A 20,000-nucleotide genomic window follows, 5' to 3' on the forward strand; every position below is an offset into this window, starting at 1 on the left:
TGTTATAATAATAATAATAATAATAATTATTATTATTATTATCAAAAAACACATTTACTGATTGTTTTCTTTCCAATATTTTTTTTTAAAATCAGTTTTAATGAAACTGTCAAACACTGTGACTGATTTAAATATTTGCTTTTATGGTTTTTAAACCCACAGTTTCTCAAACTGTGGTATGTGTACCACCAGTGGTACATGAGCTCCCTCTGGTGGTCCTTGGTATAAAAAGCTTGCGAAGCCTTGTTTATTTATTATATATTTACATACTTTTGTCTGCTGTGCTTGTTTTAAACTGTGATTGGATTATGATAATTACAATAATAACAATAATAATAATAATAATAATAATAATAATCATTGAAAGACAAATCTGTGGAGAGCAGACGTGCGAGAAGGGGGCTCCAGCCCAACTTTTCGTTTACTTTTCACGTCTACCAGTTTAACAGTGCTTTTCCTTGGGCTAACTCACGCATTACTTAGTGTTTATGTGGGAAAGTGTATTGCGACGTAATGAGCACCTCAGATTCTAACCCTCAACCGTCAGTAACAACTCCAGCAGCTAGCATTTCAGCCAAGCTAGCTAGCATGGCCACTGCCGCGCCGGAGCTTCCAGACCCAGGGGGCAGAAGCGCCGGCAGTGGAGGCAACTCCGACCCAGTCACCGTGATGGACCTTGAGGCTCTAAACAGCGTGATAGCTTCAAAGCTGACATGGCTATCCTGATTCAACAATTCACGATTCACTAGGTCAACGCGTGACGTCATTTAACAACCGTCTCACTAATACTGAAGTTGTGGTGAGTGAAAAGTTGGTGAAAATCACAGAGATGGAAGCTGTTGTTAAGACCTTTTAATCCCAAGCCACGGTGCTCCTGGAACACGTGGATGACCTCGAGAATCGGTCCACGCGCTCTAACTTGCGGATTATCAACATAATCGAAGGGAGCGAGAAAGATCAGGAACTGACGAAGTTTGTTTCCAACCTGCTGATGGCGGTGACGGGGCCCGATGTTTTTAACAACCCTCCCGAGATAGAGAGAGCTCACCGCTCCCTCGGCCCCAGACCAGGCGATGCCGGCGCGGGGAAACCGAGAGCCTTCATCGTCAAATTCCTCCGCTTCCAAGAGAAAGAACAAGTCCTCCGATGGGCCAGACAACACAAGATGGATTACCGCGGCTCCGAGCTGAGAGTATATCCAGACACCAGCGCTGCTTTGGCTAAAAAACGGGCTGCATTCAACGCCATCAAAAACTCTCTCTACCTGAAAGGAATACAATTCCGCCTGCTGCACCCTTGCCCGTCTCCAGGTCTCACTCCATAATGACAACTTATACTTTGACGCATTGTTTCCACCGGTTAGTGGACTTATTGGGGACGCCGGCTATATCTGGTCTCAGTGCACGGTAATGTTGATATGAGTGTTATACTGCCCCCAGCTGTAGCCACTTATGTTGCGCCTATTGCACATTGTAGACATATCTGCAGTTACAGGAGCCCCACCCACCTGCTCGGTGAGTGTTTAGTTCACAGATTTATGTCACATGGAAGTAACAGAGTCTATGGAGTCCCGCTGCTAGTTCTCGTTCTTAGGACAAGCTTAGGGAGGTTTAGGTGTGTTTTTGTCTTGGGGTACTGGGGTGGTAGATCCTACAGATTTGCTTTTATTTTTATTTTTGTTTGTGCATTTGTAACATTACGTCCTTCTACAAAGCAGTGTTTTTTCCTACCATGTACTTACAATTTTGTTTATGGCTAATACTATAAAAAAAGGGGTATCTTGTCTGAGATTTGTCTCTTGGAATGTTAAAGGGATCAATGTTCCAGTAAAAAGGGGTTGAGTATTTTCCCACTTAAAACATCTTAAAACAGAAACTTTAGAACTTTAGTAGTGATTTTGATACATAAAAAAACAGTTTTACCCAACGAACGTTATAGCTGAGCACCAAGGCCGGTTTGTTATGGTATGTTTCAGGCTCTCTTATCAATATACCTGTTGTTCTTGTTAATCTCTATGCACCCAATTGGGATGATGAGGCATTTATTAGGAAAGTAATCTCACTTCTACCAGACTTAACTTCCCACCACTTAATCCTAGGAGGCGACCTTAACTGTACAATAAACCCTTTGCTAGACAAATCCTGCCCACGGCGGGATTCCCCTTCTAAAGTTGCCAAAGCAATTTCATTGTTTATGGATCAAATAGGACGTGTAGCTCCATGGCGCTTTCTTTATCCTGATAAAAAACTATTTTCCTTTTACTCTCAGGTCCATAAAACATTCTCAAGAATGAATTACTTTTACTTAGATAGTTATTTTCTCCCTGCGGTCGGTAACATAGAATATTCAACAATAGTGGTATCTGACCATGCTCCATTGCTCCTCGACCTTTCGTTTAGACTTTTACAAAAGACACGCCCTCCATGGAGGCTGAATGGTACACTCCTAAACGATGATGACTTTTGCCAAACAATCTCCAAAGCAATTGATGATTTTCTTATTACCAACAAGTCTAATCTTATATCCCCATCTCTACTGTGGGAGACATTAAAGGTGGTAGTCCGAGGAGAGATTATATGTTATTCTGCAAGACTAAATAAACTCAAAAAACAAAAACAGGAACAACTCATGGAAAGCATAAAAGAATTGGACAGAAAATGATCAAAATCTCCATCCCCTGAATTAGACGAAGAGAGACAAAACCTTCAAATGGACTATAACTTATTGTCGACACAAGAAACTGAAAAATTACTCTTACGATCACGTGGATTTCTTTACGAACGCGGTGAGAAGGCAGGACGCCATCTGGCTCGCTAATAAAAAGCCAATCAGTATCCCAGCAAATTAAACACATCAGAACCCCTTCAGGTGAACTTACTGTAGTGCCATCTGTCATAAATGAAACCTTTAAAACATTTTACTATATACTTCACAATCCTCAACTGACAAAACAGAAATGATGAGTTTCCTGGATAACCTAAATTTCACACCCATTTCTTCTACTCAGAAGAGCGAAATGGATCGACCCTTAGGATTTATTGAAATAGCAAACTCAATTAAACTAATGCAAAGTGGCATGGCCCCTGGCCCAGATGGTTACCCTATAGAGTTTTTAAAAAAATGAATGAATGAATGAATCCCTCTCCTTTTATGTTCAATGACTCTCTGATTGTAATTCCTACCGTCCTATCTCCCTTTTAAATGCCGAGTACAAGATTTGAGCTAAAACACTGGCCTTACGACTTGAATCAATTATGCCAAGCATCATTTCACCCGACCAAACCGGGTTTATGAAAAACCGACACTCTTTCTCCAACGTCCGCCGCCTCCTTGACCTTCTATTCTCCCCTGCGTCCGGGGGGACACCAGAAGTGGTGGTCTCCCTGGATGTGGAGAAGGCTTTCGTTAGGGTGGAGTGGAGTTATCTGTTAGAGGTCTCAAAGAGGTTCTGTATTGGGTCTAAGTGTATATCTTGGATCTCACTTTTATACTCTTCCCCTAAAGCGTCCGTAAGTACTAATGGGATGAAATCCCAATATTTCACACTTAACAGAGGAAGCCGCCAAGGGTGCCCTCTGAGTCCATTGTTGTTTGCTGTGGTAATCGAACCTTTATCTTTAGCACTTAAATCGGCCAGTTTTAGTAAAGGAATCCACAGATGTGGTTTGGAACATATACTTTCCTTGTACGCGGACGATTTATTATTGTTTATTTCTGATCCAGTAACCACCATCCCTAAAATAACTACAGTTAGTTTTCCTGTAAATAACTTAAGTGTGTTTCCCATTTAAAGGGTCTAAAAGCAGCTTTAAATACTTAGGTGTTCATGTCTGCCATAAGATGTCAGATCTCTATAAGAACAACTTTCTACCCCTAATCGACAAGTTTAAATCAGATCTGGAAAGATGGTGTAATTTACATATAGCACTAATATGGGTGTTATAAGTAAGTTACTAAATTGCATCAAAATAAACGTGCTTCCACGTTTCCTGTATCTTTTCCAATGCGATCGTTTTACCCAATTCCTTTTTTCATGCTATAAACAAGCTAATTTCATCTTTTATATGGAAAGGCGAGACCGCCAGGATGAGGAGAGAGTTTTTACAAAGGCATTAGTCTGTTGGTGGTTTGTCACTCCCTGACCTAAGACTCTACTATTGGGCAGCAAACATAAGCAAAATTACTCTCTGGATTCGCGAACTTGAATTAATCTGGTGTAAACTAGAAGCTAAATCCTGCTCTGCGTCACTCCTAGCTCTACTTACATCAAAATTGCCCTTTCAACCATCCCAATATACATGTAACCCAATTGTCGTCTCCACCCTTAAAATTTGGTTCCGGTTTAGATGTACTTTTGGACTCAAAGGATTGTCTAATCCCAGCCCCATACATAACAATCATCTCTTCCTCCCTCCCAGCATTGATGATGCCTTCTCTCTATGACAGAGCTCCGGCCTTGTCAGGCTAAGTGATCTCTATATTAACAATGTCTTCGCTAGCTTCAGGGTCGTAACTTTGTTAAATCACATAGTACCCGTTTCCCCAATATCCCACCTAACTCAGTAATTGACTCAATTTTGGACATTGCCACAAATCAGAAAGGCCTTATCTCAAAGATAAGATATCCTTAATATCCCATCTCGAAGAGACACCTCTTGATAAAATCAAGAAAGACTGGGAACAAGAACTTGTCAGGGTTATTGATGACGGTGACTGGAACTCAATAACAGTACATCTTGCTTCAGGCTTAATTTAATACAATTTAATGTTGTTCATCGTATTTATTTGACCAATTCCAAACTTTCAAAAATGTATCACAATGTCCCAGACACGTGTAATAGGTGTCACATGACCCACATGTTTTGGTCTTGTTTACTGGACGGATGTTTTGAAACATCTTGCAGAAGCACTAAATGTGAAATTGACGCCTTGTCCAGAATTGGCTATTTTTGGAGTTTTATCAGACCATCAAATAATTAGGAATAAAATGAGTTATAGTTTCGCCTTTGCTTCTTTATTAGCATGTAGAAGAATTTTGTTGGAGTGGAAGGCACCAGTTGCCCCCAAAGCTTCGCTGTGACTTAAGGACCTTATGCTCTACTTAGATTTGGAGAAAATTAAATACAATCTGAGGGGGACACCTGGAAACGACCTCTGACCTGTTTACACCTCACTTTACTAACTCAGTGTTACTGTTGTGAAACTCATCACTTCCTGTGGGCAGCGGGGTGTGTGTGTGTGTGTGTGTGTGTGTGTGTGTGTGTGTGAGCAGCTTGTACCTCGGTGGAAATCCACAGAGTGTTGGACATCTTCATCTGACAGCTGATTCTGCCGCCTGGACACGACATCCTCTTCACCTCCACCTGACCCTTCTCCACGTTCACCACACTGTAGTTCCTGCACACACACACACACACACGATGACGATGTGAGAAAAGACTATTTATTGAACATGAATTTCTTTGAAGAATCACACAAACCTGTCGTCTTTGTCTCCGCTCCAGAAGATGGCGCTGTTTCCCTGCAGCTCAGACAGGAAGAGCTGAGAGTGTTGGTCACATGACAACATGTACCTGAGGCAGGAGAAGCTGGGCTCCTGCATCTGCCTCACACACTGCAGAGCCACGGGCCGCTGTGTACACACACACACACACACGTTTGACAATCATGACTTGAGGGGACATTGCATTGACTTACATTCATTTCCTGGAGACTTGCTCTAACCTTAAACACAATTACTACCGGCCTAATCCTAATCCTAACCTCAAAACATATCTTCACCTTAAAATGTAGTCATTTACATTATGGGGACTTGATTTTAGACTCTAGACTCACCTTCTCAGGTTTGGTGTCCCAGCACTCAGTGAGGAGCTGGTGAAGACAGTGGAACTGGACGTCTTCTGGACTCCCCAGCACCGGTCTCACACCCTTGGACAGCTTCTTGGAGATTTGAAGCTGGTGCTGACCCAGCGCTGGTCTTTGTCCAGACAGAAGCTCGTACAGAACCATCCCATAAGAGAACATGTCCACCTTCAGAACCACACAAGAGAACATGACCACCTTCAGAACCACACAAGAGAACATGACCACCTTCAGAACCACACAAGAGAACATGTCCACCTTCAGAACCACACAAGAGAACATGACCACCTTCAGAACCACACAAGAGAACATGACCACCTTCAGAACCACACAAGAGAACATGACCACCTTCAGAACCACACAAGAGAACATGACCACCTTCAGAACCACACAAGAGAACATGACCACCTTCAGAACCACACAAGAGAACATGACCACCTTCAGAACCACACAAGAGAACATGACCACCTTCAGAACCACAGAGACACACAGTTTATTATTTCAGATTTCAGTCTTTTTAAAGCTGCTCTGTAAATAACGTGGTCTGGATTATCTGGAGAATTCTGTTTTGTGCATTCTTTCTTCATCAGTCTGGTCCTTGAAAGTCTTTATCTGAGGACCAGAATCCTGGAGTGGATTCCAGACACACAGATAATGAGTGGAGGAGTCAGGACTGATAAACACAGTGACATCACTGATAAACCTGAGTCTAGATTTATCTGTCCTCCTCCTCCTCCTCCTCCTCCTCCTCCTCCAGATAAAATGCAGAGTCATGTTTGGGAGACTCAGCACAAATGTGTTGTTCACAGCTTCATACATTCATAAATGGTCTAAAATGACTGCGTCACACTCATCTGAAACCACACCTGGACCTGTTACTGCTTCTGTTACTGCTGCTGCTGCTGTTACTACTGCGTTACTGCTGCTGCTGCTGCTGCTGTTATTGCTTCTGTTACTACTGCATTACTGCTGCTGTTACTTCTGCTGCTGCTGTTACTACTGCGTTACTGCTGCTGCTGCTGTTACTGCTTCTGTTACTACTGCATTACTGCTGCTGTTACTACTGCGTTACTGCTGCTGCTGCTGCTATTGCTTCTGTTACTACTGCGTTACTGCTGCTGTTACTACTGCGTTACTGCTGCTGTTACTTCTGCTGCTGCTGTTATTGCTTCTGTTACTACTGCGTTACTGCTGCTGCTGCTGCCTCTGTCTGATCACATTCACATGTTAGCTACTTTTTAACAAGACACAAGGAACAGATTTGAGCCACTTTAACAAAAGACTGAAATCTACATCAGTTTAAATCTATGTTAAGAGCATGTTCACGTCTTCATCATCACTGATGATGATGATGATGATGATGATGACAATAATAAATCTGTACCTTCTCATCGTACACAATGCCTGGTCGGACTTCGGGGGCCTGGTAACCCGGTGTTCCCTCCACACCCAGCGCCCCCTCGTGGAAGGATTGTCGAGAGATTCCATAGTCGGAGAGTTTGACGTTTACCGGATCTTTGACCTGGTGTTAAAGTGACAGTGACACGTGATGCTCGTCTGTCAATCACTGCTCATCTTTCATATTCCAAAAAAATCACAGCAATGAGCTGAATCAGCAAATCTATGCTCACATGTTAGTTTTATAAATGTCATGAACTCGACTTCCTGTCACCATGACGACAAACACTAAAACTTAGATACTGACTAAAGTAAAGAGAGCAGTCAGCGGCTCTTACTTTGAAAGCGAGGTTCAAAGGAAGTCAGATTGTGAGGATCTTTTGTTTTTAGCTGCACACTAAAAGGTGAATGTATATATTTTATAAATGAATTATAGTTATTTTATTTTTACTATTAAAAATCCCTGAACCTGTCATAACTTTGCACATGACATAGAAGTGGTTATGAATAACACACACACACACACACACACACCTGCAGAGACCAGACCAGGATGTTGTCAGACTTCAGGTCACAGAAGATGATGCTCTTCCTGTGAAGATAAGACAGTCCTGCTGCGATCTGATAGGCTACTCTGAAGGTGAGCATGTGACCCAGGGGCATGAACCTGGAGCCTGGAGAGGACCACAAGAACCACAGTAAGACTGTGTTGTTGTTGTCGTTGTTTTGTTGTTGTGTCTATGAGCCTGTGTTGTTGTGTTGTTGTTGTGCGTCCTGCAGCACAGTGTTCAGGCTGCTCAGAGGAGCTAACTGCAGAGCGATGTGTTGTTGTTGTTGTTGTGTTTACGAGCCTGTGTTGTTGTGTTGTTGTGCGTCCTGGGGGGTATTCCATCAACGTAGCTAAGAATGACCAGACTTAGGTGTAAGCTTGAAGCTTGACTAAGCTCCACCTCCCAATCTAGCTCCAAGTCGTTCCATCAAGTGAAATCAGCTGGCTCCACTTGACGCTTAGTCAAGCCTCACCTGTTAAGCCTCAACTTGTGCACGCCCACAGGGAAAATAAAAAGCCCAGTGTAGTCGAGCGCGGAAACTGTGAAAAATGCCGAAAAGCAAGAGGAAAAGAACGTGCAGAGATGTTCTCCGCAGCGAGCAAACCCTCCTCATGGAGGTATATGAGGATTACAGCCACATAATCCCAAAGAAGGGCAATACCGTAGTAAATCAATAAAGCCAGGGATGTGGCGTGGCAGAATATTGCAAAGAAAATGAAGTATTTCAGCATCATCATGTTATATAAATCCTCCATCAAAGGGACAAAATGTATGTAGACAATCATCTACCAATTCATTTATTGATGGTTTTTGTTTTAAACTGATCAATTATGTGGACCTATTAATGCAACCAAAGCCCTAAAATGAAAAGGAAAATCCCCAAAGAACAAAAAGACAGCCCTAATAAGTGACATTCATATGAACAGAATTAAAATAGCATTATTGTGAAATTCTCCATATTTGATCATTTGGCAGCCCTAGTAGTAATGTTAGAAAGTGATATTCATCACATTTATCAACTGAATGTTATGCAAATCGATGGGATAGCTTTCATTTATTTCCTGCATGGCCAATTGTATAGAATTGATATCCTTTTCATTTAAGCCTGTCATTGTTACATGCTGTATTTGTGCTACTTCTGTATTTTGTCCCAGATGCTATATGTTGAATTGTTGTATTTTCATTTTATTTTATGTAAAGCACTTTGAATCACCTTGTGCTAAAATGTGCTATATAAAGTAGCCTTGCCTACATTTTTGATAATAATAGGCTACATTTAATCAAAGTATTTTACATGACTCATCACATTTGTCATACAATTGATGGTAGATTATTACATGAAGAAATGCAATGTTGGTTATCATTCTAAAGGAAATAATCATATGACAGATCTATTGATTATTTATCTAGAATCATTTTAGCAAATCAAGCAATTCAATGGAGACGAGGACCCCTATAACAGTAAGTGAATGCCGGTGATAGCAAATCAATCTTTTATTTTCAATGCCTCAATTTCCTTTTATTGTATATTTTTGCTAATTAGTTTAATTTTGTATTTATTTGTGTCTTATTTTTTATTATATTTTATTTTGGTGATAATGTTCTTTAATGTACTTATAGATAATATATAATTATTAGTATAAATAATTACTTTAATACATTTGATTATATATTTTATGTTTATCATATTATTTTATCATTCCATGACAGTTGTGTGTCTCTGTTTCTGTCTATTGGACATTCTTTGATCATAGATGGTGCTAAGCTTCACTTTTAGCCTGCTACAGACCAGGTTTGCCCGGCAGCATAAGTTACCATGGTTACATGGCTGGCATTCACATTAGCCACCTTGGTGGAACAGGGTTGAGGCTCAGATTGATGGAACGGAAACCTGAGCCACAGTTATGGCTTAGCCATGGTTGAGGCTTAGCCAGAGTCATAGTTTCCATGGTTACTGAGTTGGGGCTAATCTCAGCCTCTTTGATGGAACCGAACTCTCACTCATATTAGCCAGACTTGGCCATTTAAGCTTGGCTTTGCCTTTAGCCTGCTTGATGGAATACCCCCCTGTGTTGCTGTTGTTGTGTTGTTGTTGTGCGTCCTGCAGCACAGTGTTGAGGCTGCTCAGAGGAGCTAACTGCAGAGCGATGTGTTGTTGTGTTTACGAGCCTGTGTTGTTGTTGTGTTGTTGTTGTTGTGTTGTTGTTGTTGTGTTTACGAGCCTGTGTTGTTGTTGTGTTGTTGTTGTGCGTCCTGCAGCACAGTGTTGAGGCTGCTCAGAGGAGCTAACTGCAGGGCGATGTGTTGTTGTGTTTACGAGCCTGTGTTGTTGTTGTGTTGTTGTTGTGCGTCCTGCAGCACAGTGTTGAGGCTGCTCAGAGGAGCTAACTGCAGAGCGATGCACAGAGGGTGAACACTGATTCCCACCAGAGACACGATGCACGGATGCTGCAGAGAATGTAAAATACTGGACTCCTGACGGAACTCTGAGAAACTCCTGCAGGCTTCTGCTGACTGAAGGTGTCTCACCATGCTGTCTGAGGACACACAGACACACACACACACACACACACACACAGACACACACACACACACACACACACACACACACACACAGACACACACACACACACACACAGATTAGAAACCTAAACTGTGAGAATCAGAACAGACATGAAAAGCAAACATGGTCATGGAAGCTGTCGATCGATGATTGGATCGATCAGAGCGTCAGAGGACGAGGACACGGAGGACATGTCTGTACCTGTGTCTCTGCTGAGGTTCTGCTGTGGACACTTCCTGAAGTGGAAGCGTTTGATGGCCACAGGCTGGTTCCTGTACAGAGCTCTGTAGATGACGGTTCCACTGCCTCCCTGACCCAGAATGTGGTTCTCCTCCTCACTGTAGTCCAGCTGGACCTGGTCCAGGAACAGCCTGAGAGACAGAGACAGAGACAGAGTCAGAGACAGAGACAGAGACAGAGACAGAGACAGTCAGACACAGAGTCAGAGACAGAGACAGACACAGTGTTTTCACGTGTGTGTTTCCACATGTGTATTTTTCACGTGTGTGTGTTTTCATGTGTGTGTTTTCATGTGTTTTCACGTGTGTTTTCATGTGTTTTCACGTGTGTTTTCATGTGTGTGTTTTCACGTCTGTGTTTTCACGTGTGTGTTTTCACGTTTGTGGGTTTTCACATGTGTGTTTTCATGTGTGGGTTTTCACGTGTGTGTTTTCGTGTGTTTTCATGTGTTTTCACGTCTGTGTTTTGTGCTCTGTGTCATTTCAGATCATTAAGAGTTTAGTTTAGTTCATCTTTAATATTAAATTAGTTAAATTCAGGTTTCTGTGTGTGAGGTAAAATGAGAGGGTGAATGAATAAAAGAGTGAAGTCACCGTGAAGGAAAGTCAGTCATGAAAAGTTCTGGGACCAGTTCCTGCAGCGGGACCGGCTGCTCGGGATGCTGAGGACAAATGATGTCCTCCTTGTCCACTGCAGCCAGGACACAGTCCTCCATGTTGAAGAGATGGACCCCTGCTCCATGTCCACAGAGAGGACAGGGGGCGTACTGCTCGATGAGGAGACTCCCGTCACTTTCACTGGCCGTCAGCGCTGCAAGTGACCACACACACACACACACAGGGGTCAGGGGTCACATCCCTACTGTATGATAACAGTGGGGCTCACACACACACACACACACACACACACACAGGGGTCAGGGCTCACGTCACTACTGTATGATAACAGTGGGGCTCACACACACACACACACACACACAGGGGTCAGGGGTCACGTCACTACTGTATGATAACAGTGGGGCTCACACACACACACACACACACACACAGGGGTCAGGGGTCACGTCACTACTGTATGATAACAGTGGCGCTCACACACACACACACACACACAGGGGTCAGGGGTCACGTCACTACTGTATGATCACAGTGGCGCTCACACACACACACACACACACACACACACACACACACACAGGGGTCAGGGGTCACGTCACTACAGTATGATAACAGTGGCGCTCACACACACACACACACACACACACACAGGGGTCAGGGGTCACGTCACTACTGTATGATCACAGTGGGGCTCACACACACACAGGGGTCAGGGGTCACGTCACTACAGTATGATAACAGTGGCGCTCACACACACACAGGGGTCAGGGGTCACGTCACTACTGTATGATCACAGTGGCGCTCACACACACACACACACACACCTGGGAACCACTGCTCGATCAGAGCGTTGACGTGGTCGGTGATGAAGGCCATGGCAGAGAAATCTCTGCTCTCTGACTGACACATGATTTTTATTCCTCCGCTCTTCTTCTTCTTCCAGTTGACGTCTGACGACTCCACGCTGCAGACGCCACAAACACAAACACGTTTTCAGTCTCGTAGAAACCACTTTGGTCGAAGTTAAAGTCCCTTTTTTATCATTTAACAGTTGTCAGTTACAGTCCAACAGTTTATGACATTTACTGGACTAAGTATCAAAAGTCATTTCCTGAAGTTTCAAAGTAAAAGTATTAAAAACGTGAGGATGAGTGACCTGAGGTAACCTCCGTCAAAAGTGACCAGTAGCCCCTCCTTCCAGTAGACGGTCTGGCTGCGTCGGACTCTGAAGGTGCTGCAGCGGCTCCTCTGCTGGGTTCCAGCAAAGCTGTAGATCACAGAGTTCCTGCTGCGCTGCCCCCTGCTGGTCCTTTGAGGCTCAAAGGACTGAAGACGGTAAACGTGTCAGGTCCGTGAATTTAAACAGAGACGACAGGTGTGTGATGAGGTCAGAGCTGGGTTCAGTACCTGCAGGTCCATCTCTGTGAGGCTGATCAACATCCTGGCGATGAAGCGCTCCCAGAACCCGGCAGGAACAAAACTCATCTTGAAAAGGCGCTGGAGGGTGTTTGTGACCTGCTGATGGAAACTGTGGAGGTCCATGGCCGGCTTCGAGGGAAGCAGGTGAGGCAGCAGGTACCTGCGGAGAGAGGAGTGGACTGAGCTACATGACTGAGATCTATGTGGATATAAAGAGGTGGTTCAACACGTGGTTGTTTCATTTGACCAGAATATAATATAGTAATAAGATGATTGTCACCATACAGAGATAGAATATCCCAAGATGAATGTTGTTGTTTTTTGGTTACTTTGATGCAGAAATGTTACACAATGCATTATAGATGTTTACCTGCTGTTGGCCACAGGGAGCGCTATCTCAAACTTGGCCAAAAACTGGAAATACTGTTCTTCAGTCTTCTGAGTGAAGCCTGTCCCTACCATCAGCATCTGCATCCAAGAGACACGTGGGACATAAAGACAAGCACTGGGAATAAAAGCAGAGTCTTTCTGTTGTCCTCCGAGTCTCACCCTCAGGTCTTCAGTCTGGATCAGTCCGTTTCTGGCCACAGAGCGAGAGGACTTGAGGTGGACGATCCTCTCCAGACACTCGGACAGCCACACAGGACACAGGAAGTAGAGGGTGCTCAGTCCGTGGCTGGTGTCCGGGAAGTGCAGCAGCGTCCCCGTCTCAATCAGGAAACTGATGGCTGTGACGTCAACATAAATCATGCTCTATCACAACAACATTTACAACAGCTGACGTCGTGGCTCTAACGGGGCGGGGCTTAGCCTAGGGTGAAACGTTTTGAAAACTGAAACTATAAACAAAAATACCACAACAGGTCATCAGATCGGCTCGTCTCACATTAATCACACACGTTACACTAAGGACAAAAAATGTGCTTTTTAAAAGCAAGCTAGAAAAAAATATGAAGGTCCTGGAAGGTCCTTGATGACCCAAACCTTTCCCTCTAGGCCAACCAGAGCAGAGAGCAAACTGTGAAAACACCTTTGTTTTAAGATAAGGAGAAGTTTGTGTGTGTGGTTCCAGCTGTTTACCAGTCTGAAGGTCTTCATAGTCTCTGATGTCACTGGCCTGGTTCTGCTCAACAATGTTGTCCAGCTGTGTGTCGGTCAGATACTGGACGTCTCCCTCACATTCTCGCCGCTGCTTCTCGGTCATCACAGCTTCCTGGAGGGTCAGATAACTCCTGGGAATCTGGACCATGAGGACACAATGTTACAAACACTTTAACACACAATCACAAAACACACACATGAGTTCATATTATTCTAACGACGCGTGGCTTTTTTCTACAGTTGATAAGTGAAGTGATTTTTTTTCATCTGATGAAACAGAACAGTTTAATTTATTCACTGTGACGTTTGAGGCTCGAGTCTTTATACAACATTCCACACTGACTGCCAAATAATGAGCTGGTCTATAAATCCACCAACAGACTGACTGCTAAATAATGAGCTGGTCTATAAATCCACCAACAGACTGACTGCCAAATAATGAGCTGGTCTATAAATCCACCAAAAGACTGACTGCCAAATAATGAGCTGGTCTACAAATCCACCAACAAACTGACTGCCAAATAATGAGCTGGTCTACAAATCCACCAACAGACTGACTGCCAAATAATGAGCTGGTCTATAAATCCACCAACAGACTGACTGCCAAATAATGAGCTGGTCTACAAATCCACCAACAGACCGACTGCCAAATAATAAGCTGGTCTAAAAATCCACCAACAGACTGACTGCCAAATAATGAGCTGGTCTAAAAATCCACCAACAGACTGACTGCCAAATAATGAGCTGGTCTATAAATCCACCAACAGACCGACTGCCAAATAATGAGCTGGTCTATAAATCCACCAACAGACTGACTGCCAAATAATGAGCTGGTCTATAAATCCACCAACAGACTGACTGCCAAATAATGAGCTGGTCTATAAATCCACCAACAGACCGACTGCCAAATAATGAGCTGGCACCAGGGCCTATAGGGCCATATAGAAGTTCAGGATGAACTCACCAGTCGACCGAGCAGTTTCCTGCTGCTGCTGTCCTTCATGGACAGAGTCACCTGATAGATCAACTTTTTCAGACTGTCCAGACCCTCCAACGTCCTGCAAGACACTTCACTGAGGACACACACAGAGACACACATTATATTTAAGTATGACCACAGAGTGAGAGGGTGAATCAGAGGAGGGAGGAGTTACTGCAGGTGTTTCCAGGTGACGTCAGGGAATCCTGAAGCTCGAGCTCCTGATGGAGATCGACACAGAGCCAGGATGTAAGCTCGCAGTGTGGCCAGTCTCTCTGTGCGGAACTTAGTGTCGATCAGGTCCAGATGTGTTCCCACGACGACCACGGCAGAGTTTGGAGCTCGAGCCTGAAACACACACACACACACACACACACACACACACACACACACACACACACACACACCTGTTTCCTGCTGCTGCTTCAGTTTATTGTATATAAAATAATTAAACTCAGTTAATGTGTGTGTGTGTGTGTGTGTGTGTGTGTGTCTCACCTCTATGTTGAGCAGCCATGTTTGCAGACTGACCACAGCCTCTTCTCCCAGTGCCAGGTTCCACACAAGCACGTACAGAGCTTTATCAGTGAAGAAACACTGGTTGACTGTGGACATGCTGGCGTGTCCTCCCACGTCCCACACGTGGAAGACCACCGAGTCTTTCTGTCAACGACAAGACCACAGACCACCGGTCAGAGAGTGCCTAATGTTGTGGGGAGCTAATCTTGTTTAAACAGTCCCATTATAGGGACGAAGAATCAAGTCCCCATAACATACATGACTACATTTTAAGGTGAAGACATGTTTTAAGATTAAGATTAGGATTAGGATTAGGCAGGCAGTAATTGTGGTTAAGGTTAGAGTAAGTCTCCAGGAAATGAATGTAAGTCAATGCAATGTCCCCTCAAGTCATGAATGTCGAACATGTGTGTGTGTGTGTTTGAGAACAGTGTGATTTATGAGAGAGTGATCATGTGCGTGTGTTTGTGTGTGCGTGTTTGTGTGTGCGTGTGTGTGTTTGTGTGTGTGCGTGTTTGTGTGTGCGTGTGTGTGCGTGCGTGTGTGTGCGTGTGCGTGTGTGTGTTTGTGTGTGCGCGTGTTTGTGTGTGCGTGTGTGTGTGTGCGTGGGTGTGTGTGCGTGTGCGTGTGCGTGTGCGTGTGCGTGTGTGTGTTTGTGTGTGTGCGTGCGCGTGTGCGCGTGTTTGTGTGTGCGTGTGTGTGTGTGTGCGTGCGTGCGTGTGCGTGTGCGTGTGCGTGTGCGTGTGCGTGTGCGTGTGCCGTCCTCACATTGTTTTTGCCACACTCAGGTTTTTCCAGCTCCCAGGTGAAGGTGGAGATGCTGCAGTCTGCCGGGCTGAAGGCTGACGCCCGGCCGCTCTGCAGCGCCTCCAGCAGGGCAGTTTTCCCCTGACGTGGTGGACCAATCACAAGCATCTTCAGCAGTTTACACGGCTCCGCTTTACGAAGCTGAGCACGGAGGAAGGCCAGGACTGATGCAGGACCTGATGAGACCAGAGGTCAAAGGTGAGGTCACGCCAATGCTCCTGATCCACTGCTGCCTCCTTCAAAAAGAGTTCAAATGTCTGATTTTGACACTTCTTTGTTCAGATTGACCTCAGAGACACAAAGTGACCACATGAGACAGCAGAGGACCAGCAGCTCCTGTGTGTGTGTGGTTTCCTGTCTAACAGTGAGATAAAGACGTGATCATGTTGTGAAGCAGCAGCAGGTTCAGTCACAGTAAAACTTTCCTCACCTTCTTTCCTCACGTCCTGTGGAATGTTGGAGATGTTCAGGTCTTCAGTGTCCAGCTGCCACAGGTTGCACAGTTGACCCAGCTCAGCTGGAAGCTCCCGGATTCCAGGATTACTGAACCCAGAGCAGGTGAGAGGAGAACAGTGTGATTTATGAGAGAGTGACCAGAGAGTGACCATAGAGTGACCAGAGAGTGACCAGAGAGTGACCAGAGAGTGACCATAGAGTGACCAGAGAGTGACCAGAGAGTGACTATAGAGTGACCAGAGAGTGACGAGTTAGTTTACGAGTTAGTTTACGAGTTAGTTTACGAGTTAGTTTACGAGTTAGTTTACGAGTTGGTGGAAAACAGGCTTCAATCCATAGAAAACATAAAAAAACTAAAACAAACAGTGAGAGGTTTTTTTTGTCAGTGACAGAAAAAATGTGAGGGACTGGAAACAGCTGGAGTGACATCATCTACACAACTGCAGGAGGAGCAGGAGCAAGAGGAGGAGGTGCGTGTGTGTGAGGACAGCCACAGGTGGAGAAGGTGAGAGACACGAAGACATGAGGACACAAGGACATGAAGACACAAGGGCATGAAGACATGAGGACATGAAGACACGAGGACTCACTTGGACAGGTAGAGTTCAGTGAGGTTGTGAAGAGCACACACTGACTGAGGGACACAGTCCAGCTGATTGTCGTTCAAATACAGAACTTCAAGAGAACCACGGAGGATCAAAGGAAACTCTACAGAACACACTGAAGAAAACACACACACACACACACACACGCACACACACACACACACAGGTTAAATCATTCAGTCAAAGTGTGTGAATGGTGATAACAATGGTGACAGTGTGACTGACAGTGTTGAGGACAAACCTGGACCTGGTTCTGGGTCTCTTCTGCTCCATGTGGTCAGGAAGGCCAGCCTCCGAGATCTGGAAACTTCCTCTGTTCTTAAAGAAGAAATGTCAAATATTAATAACACAGAGACAGACAGACACACTCTGTGTGTGCGTGTGTGGTCTTACTTGCCCAGCTGGTTCCTGGACAGGTCTAATGTCCTCAGCTGAGAACATCTCCAGTTTCCTGCTGCTGGAAGAGTTGTGAGGTGATTCCCACACAGTTTGAGTGACAGCAGAGCCTGATGACACACACACACACACACACACACACACACACACACTGTGTTATTAACACATTGTGTTGAGCTGTGGCCACAGTGATTGTAGCTGCTGGTCCTCTGCTGCCTCGTGTGGTCACTCTGTGTCACTGAGGTCAATCTGAGCGTTGGATTTCAAACAGTGAAGAGACAAAATCAGACATTTGAACTTAGTGATGGAGGCAGCAGTGTTTGTGTTTGTGTGTGTGCGTGTACGTGTGCGTGTACGTGTGCATGTGTGTGTGCGTGTGTATGTGTGTGTTACCTCCAGCTCAAACATGTGTGACGGCAACTCGCTCAGACTGTTCTCAGAAAAGTCCACGTCCTGCAGTTTGTTTCTCCAGAAGATGGACATGGTGTTCGGAAGTGTCTCTATCATGTTGGACGAAGCTTTGCATTGTTTCTGAAGAAGAAGACAAAGTTATTATTATTATTATGTGAAGACTGTCCAGCTGTCGTCTTTGACCAGTGGACACTGGTGTCTTACCAGTGGACAGGCCCAGGGGTCAGGGAAGCTGCTGAGTCTGTTCCCGCTCACATTGAGGACAGTCAGGGACTTGAGACAGTGCATGACGCTCACAGACAGACTGTCCAGACGATTGTCAGAGACGTCCAGCTCCTCCAGTTTACGAAGGCCGATCCAATTTGTGGCTGAAAAGAAAGGTCGGAATCTGAACCAGATCAAAGGACACAGTGCCACCTTTCAGAACAACATGAGAGAGGACACACGAGGACATGTGAGGACTCACAGGCGGGGACGTCAAACAGGACACTGATGTGGTTCTTAGCAGCACAGATTCTCTGGATGTGTGTGAGGTGAAGAAGTCCTGCTGGTAAACTGGTCAACAGGTTCTGAGACAGATTAACCTGCTGTAATCTGTGAGGACAGAGAGACAAACACAGAGAGGACAGAGAGACAAACAGAGTGAGGACAGAGAGACAAACACAGTGAGGACAGTGAGGACAGACATCAGAGACCTGACCTGGAGCAGATGACCTCCTGAGAGCTGTGAGCAGGAGGAAGCTCCTTCAGCAGGTTGTTGGACAGATCCAGAGTTTTCAGGTGGATCAAACCCCAGGGAAGGACAGAGGGCAGAGAGGACAGAGCGTTACACGACAAGTCCACATCTGTGAGACGACACGAGATGTCCATGAACCAGTCCAGATCCAACCAGGGCAGCTGTAGACCACTCCAACACACACCGACAGCCTGCACACACACACACACACACACACACACACACTATAATATGTCTTCATCAAACATGAATAGGAGACATATTGATGTGAATTAAAATCATGTGTTCACAAAAACAAACAAACAAACCTCCTTCACGTCTGTGTGACTTGTGTCCTGTAGTTTGAGTCTGAGCAGATGTTTGCTGAAGGTTGGATGGTCCATGAGTGTGTAAGACGACAATCCTGCTCCGTTGTCCAGGAGGAACACGGCGATGTCCTCATGACCTATAAATATGATGAATTAAAAACACTGATGTCATGTCAAAAAGCGCTGACTTCATGTCTAAAAACGCTGACGTCATGTATAAAAATGCTGATGTCATGAATAAAAACACTGACCTCATGTATAAAAACTCTGACCTCATGTATAAAAACGCTGATGTCATGTATAAAAACACTGACCTCATGTATAAAAACGCTGATGTCATGTATAAAAACGCTGACCTCATGCATAAAAACGCTGATGTCATGTCTAAAAATGCTGATGTCATGAATAAAAACACTGACCTCATGTATAAAAACTCTGACCTCATGTCTAAAAACGCTGACGTCATGAATAAAAACACTAACGTCATGTATAAAAACGCTGACCTCATGCATAAAAACGCTGATGTCATGTCTAAAAATGCTGATGTCATGAATAAAACACTGACCTCATGTATAAAAACTGACCTCATGTATAAAAACGCTGATGTCATGTCTAAAAACGCTGATGTCATGAATAAAAACACTGACCTCATGTATAAAAACGCTGACGTCATGTATAAAAACGCCGATGTCATGAATAAAAATGCTGACGTCATGTCTAAAAACACTAACGTCATGTATAAAAACGCTGACCTCATGTATAAAAACGCTGACCTCATGTATAAAAACACTGACGTCATGAATAAAAACACTGACCTCATGTATAAAAACACTGACGTCATGAATAAAAACTCTGACGTCATGAATAAAAACGCTGACCTCATGTATAAAAACACTGACGTCATGTATAAAAACGCTGACCTCATGTATAAAAACGCTGACCTCATGTATAAAAACACTGACGTCATGAATAAAAACACTGACGTCATGAATAAAAAAGCTGACCTCATGTATAAAAACACTGACGTCATGA

General features: G+C 44.3%; 1 protein-coding gene across 1 annotated transcript in view; it reads right to left on the reverse strand.

Annotated features, from left to right (window-relative positions):
* Positions 1 to 20,000, reverse strand: part of lrrk1 (leucine-rich repeat kinase 1) — a 31,562-nt gene that overhangs the window by 4,675 nt on the left and 6,887 nt on the right. The window contains exons 6-32 of the mRNA XM_058629330.1: positions 18,969 to 19,105; positions 18,625 to 18,851; positions 18,391 to 18,518; positions 18,129 to 18,292; positions 17,907 to 18,044; positions 17,511 to 17,623; positions 17,359 to 17,435; positions 17,103 to 17,232; positions 16,487 to 16,599; positions 16,018 to 16,232; positions 15,229 to 15,393; positions 14,906 to 15,078; positions 14,716 to 14,824; positions 13,731 to 13,890; positions 13,200 to 13,378; positions 13,021 to 13,118; positions 12,639 to 12,810; positions 12,388 to 12,557; positions 12,056 to 12,195; positions 11,208 to 11,424; positions 10,576 to 10,745; positions 10,156 to 10,348; positions 7,795 to 7,939; positions 7,247 to 7,384; positions 5,836 to 6,030; positions 5,481 to 5,632; positions 5,280 to 5,397 (exon numbers count right to left, since the gene is read on the reverse strand). Coding sequence (XP_058485313.1) covers positions 5,280 to 5,397; positions 5,481 to 5,632; positions 5,836 to 6,030; positions 7,247 to 7,384; positions 7,795 to 7,939; positions 10,156 to 10,348; positions 10,576 to 10,745; positions 11,208 to 11,424; positions 12,056 to 12,195; positions 12,388 to 12,557; positions 12,639 to 12,810; positions 13,021 to 13,118; positions 13,200 to 13,378; positions 13,731 to 13,890; positions 14,716 to 14,824; positions 14,906 to 15,078; positions 15,229 to 15,393; positions 16,018 to 16,232; positions 16,487 to 16,599; positions 17,103 to 17,232; positions 17,359 to 17,435; positions 17,511 to 17,623; positions 17,907 to 18,044; positions 18,129 to 18,292; positions 18,391 to 18,518; positions 18,625 to 18,851; positions 18,969 to 19,105 — 4,136 coding nt within the window. The remainder of the gene's footprint in view (positions 1 to 5,279; positions 5,398 to 5,480; positions 5,633 to 5,835; positions 6,031 to 7,246; positions 7,385 to 7,794; positions 7,940 to 10,155; positions 10,349 to 10,575; positions 10,746 to 11,207; positions 11,425 to 12,055; positions 12,196 to 12,387; positions 12,558 to 12,638; positions 12,811 to 13,020; positions 13,119 to 13,199; positions 13,379 to 13,730; positions 13,891 to 14,715; positions 14,825 to 14,905; positions 15,079 to 15,228; positions 15,394 to 16,017; positions 16,233 to 16,486; positions 16,600 to 17,102; positions 17,233 to 17,358; positions 17,436 to 17,510; positions 17,624 to 17,906; positions 18,045 to 18,128; positions 18,293 to 18,390; positions 18,519 to 18,624; positions 18,852 to 18,968; positions 19,106 to 20,000) is intronic.

Source organism: Solea solea, chromosome 5, assembly GCF_958295425.1.
Source record: "Solea solea chromosome 5, fSolSol10.1, whole genome shotgun sequence".
NCBI lineage: Eukaryota > Metazoa > Chordata > Actinopteri > Pleuronectiformes > Soleidae > Solea > Solea solea.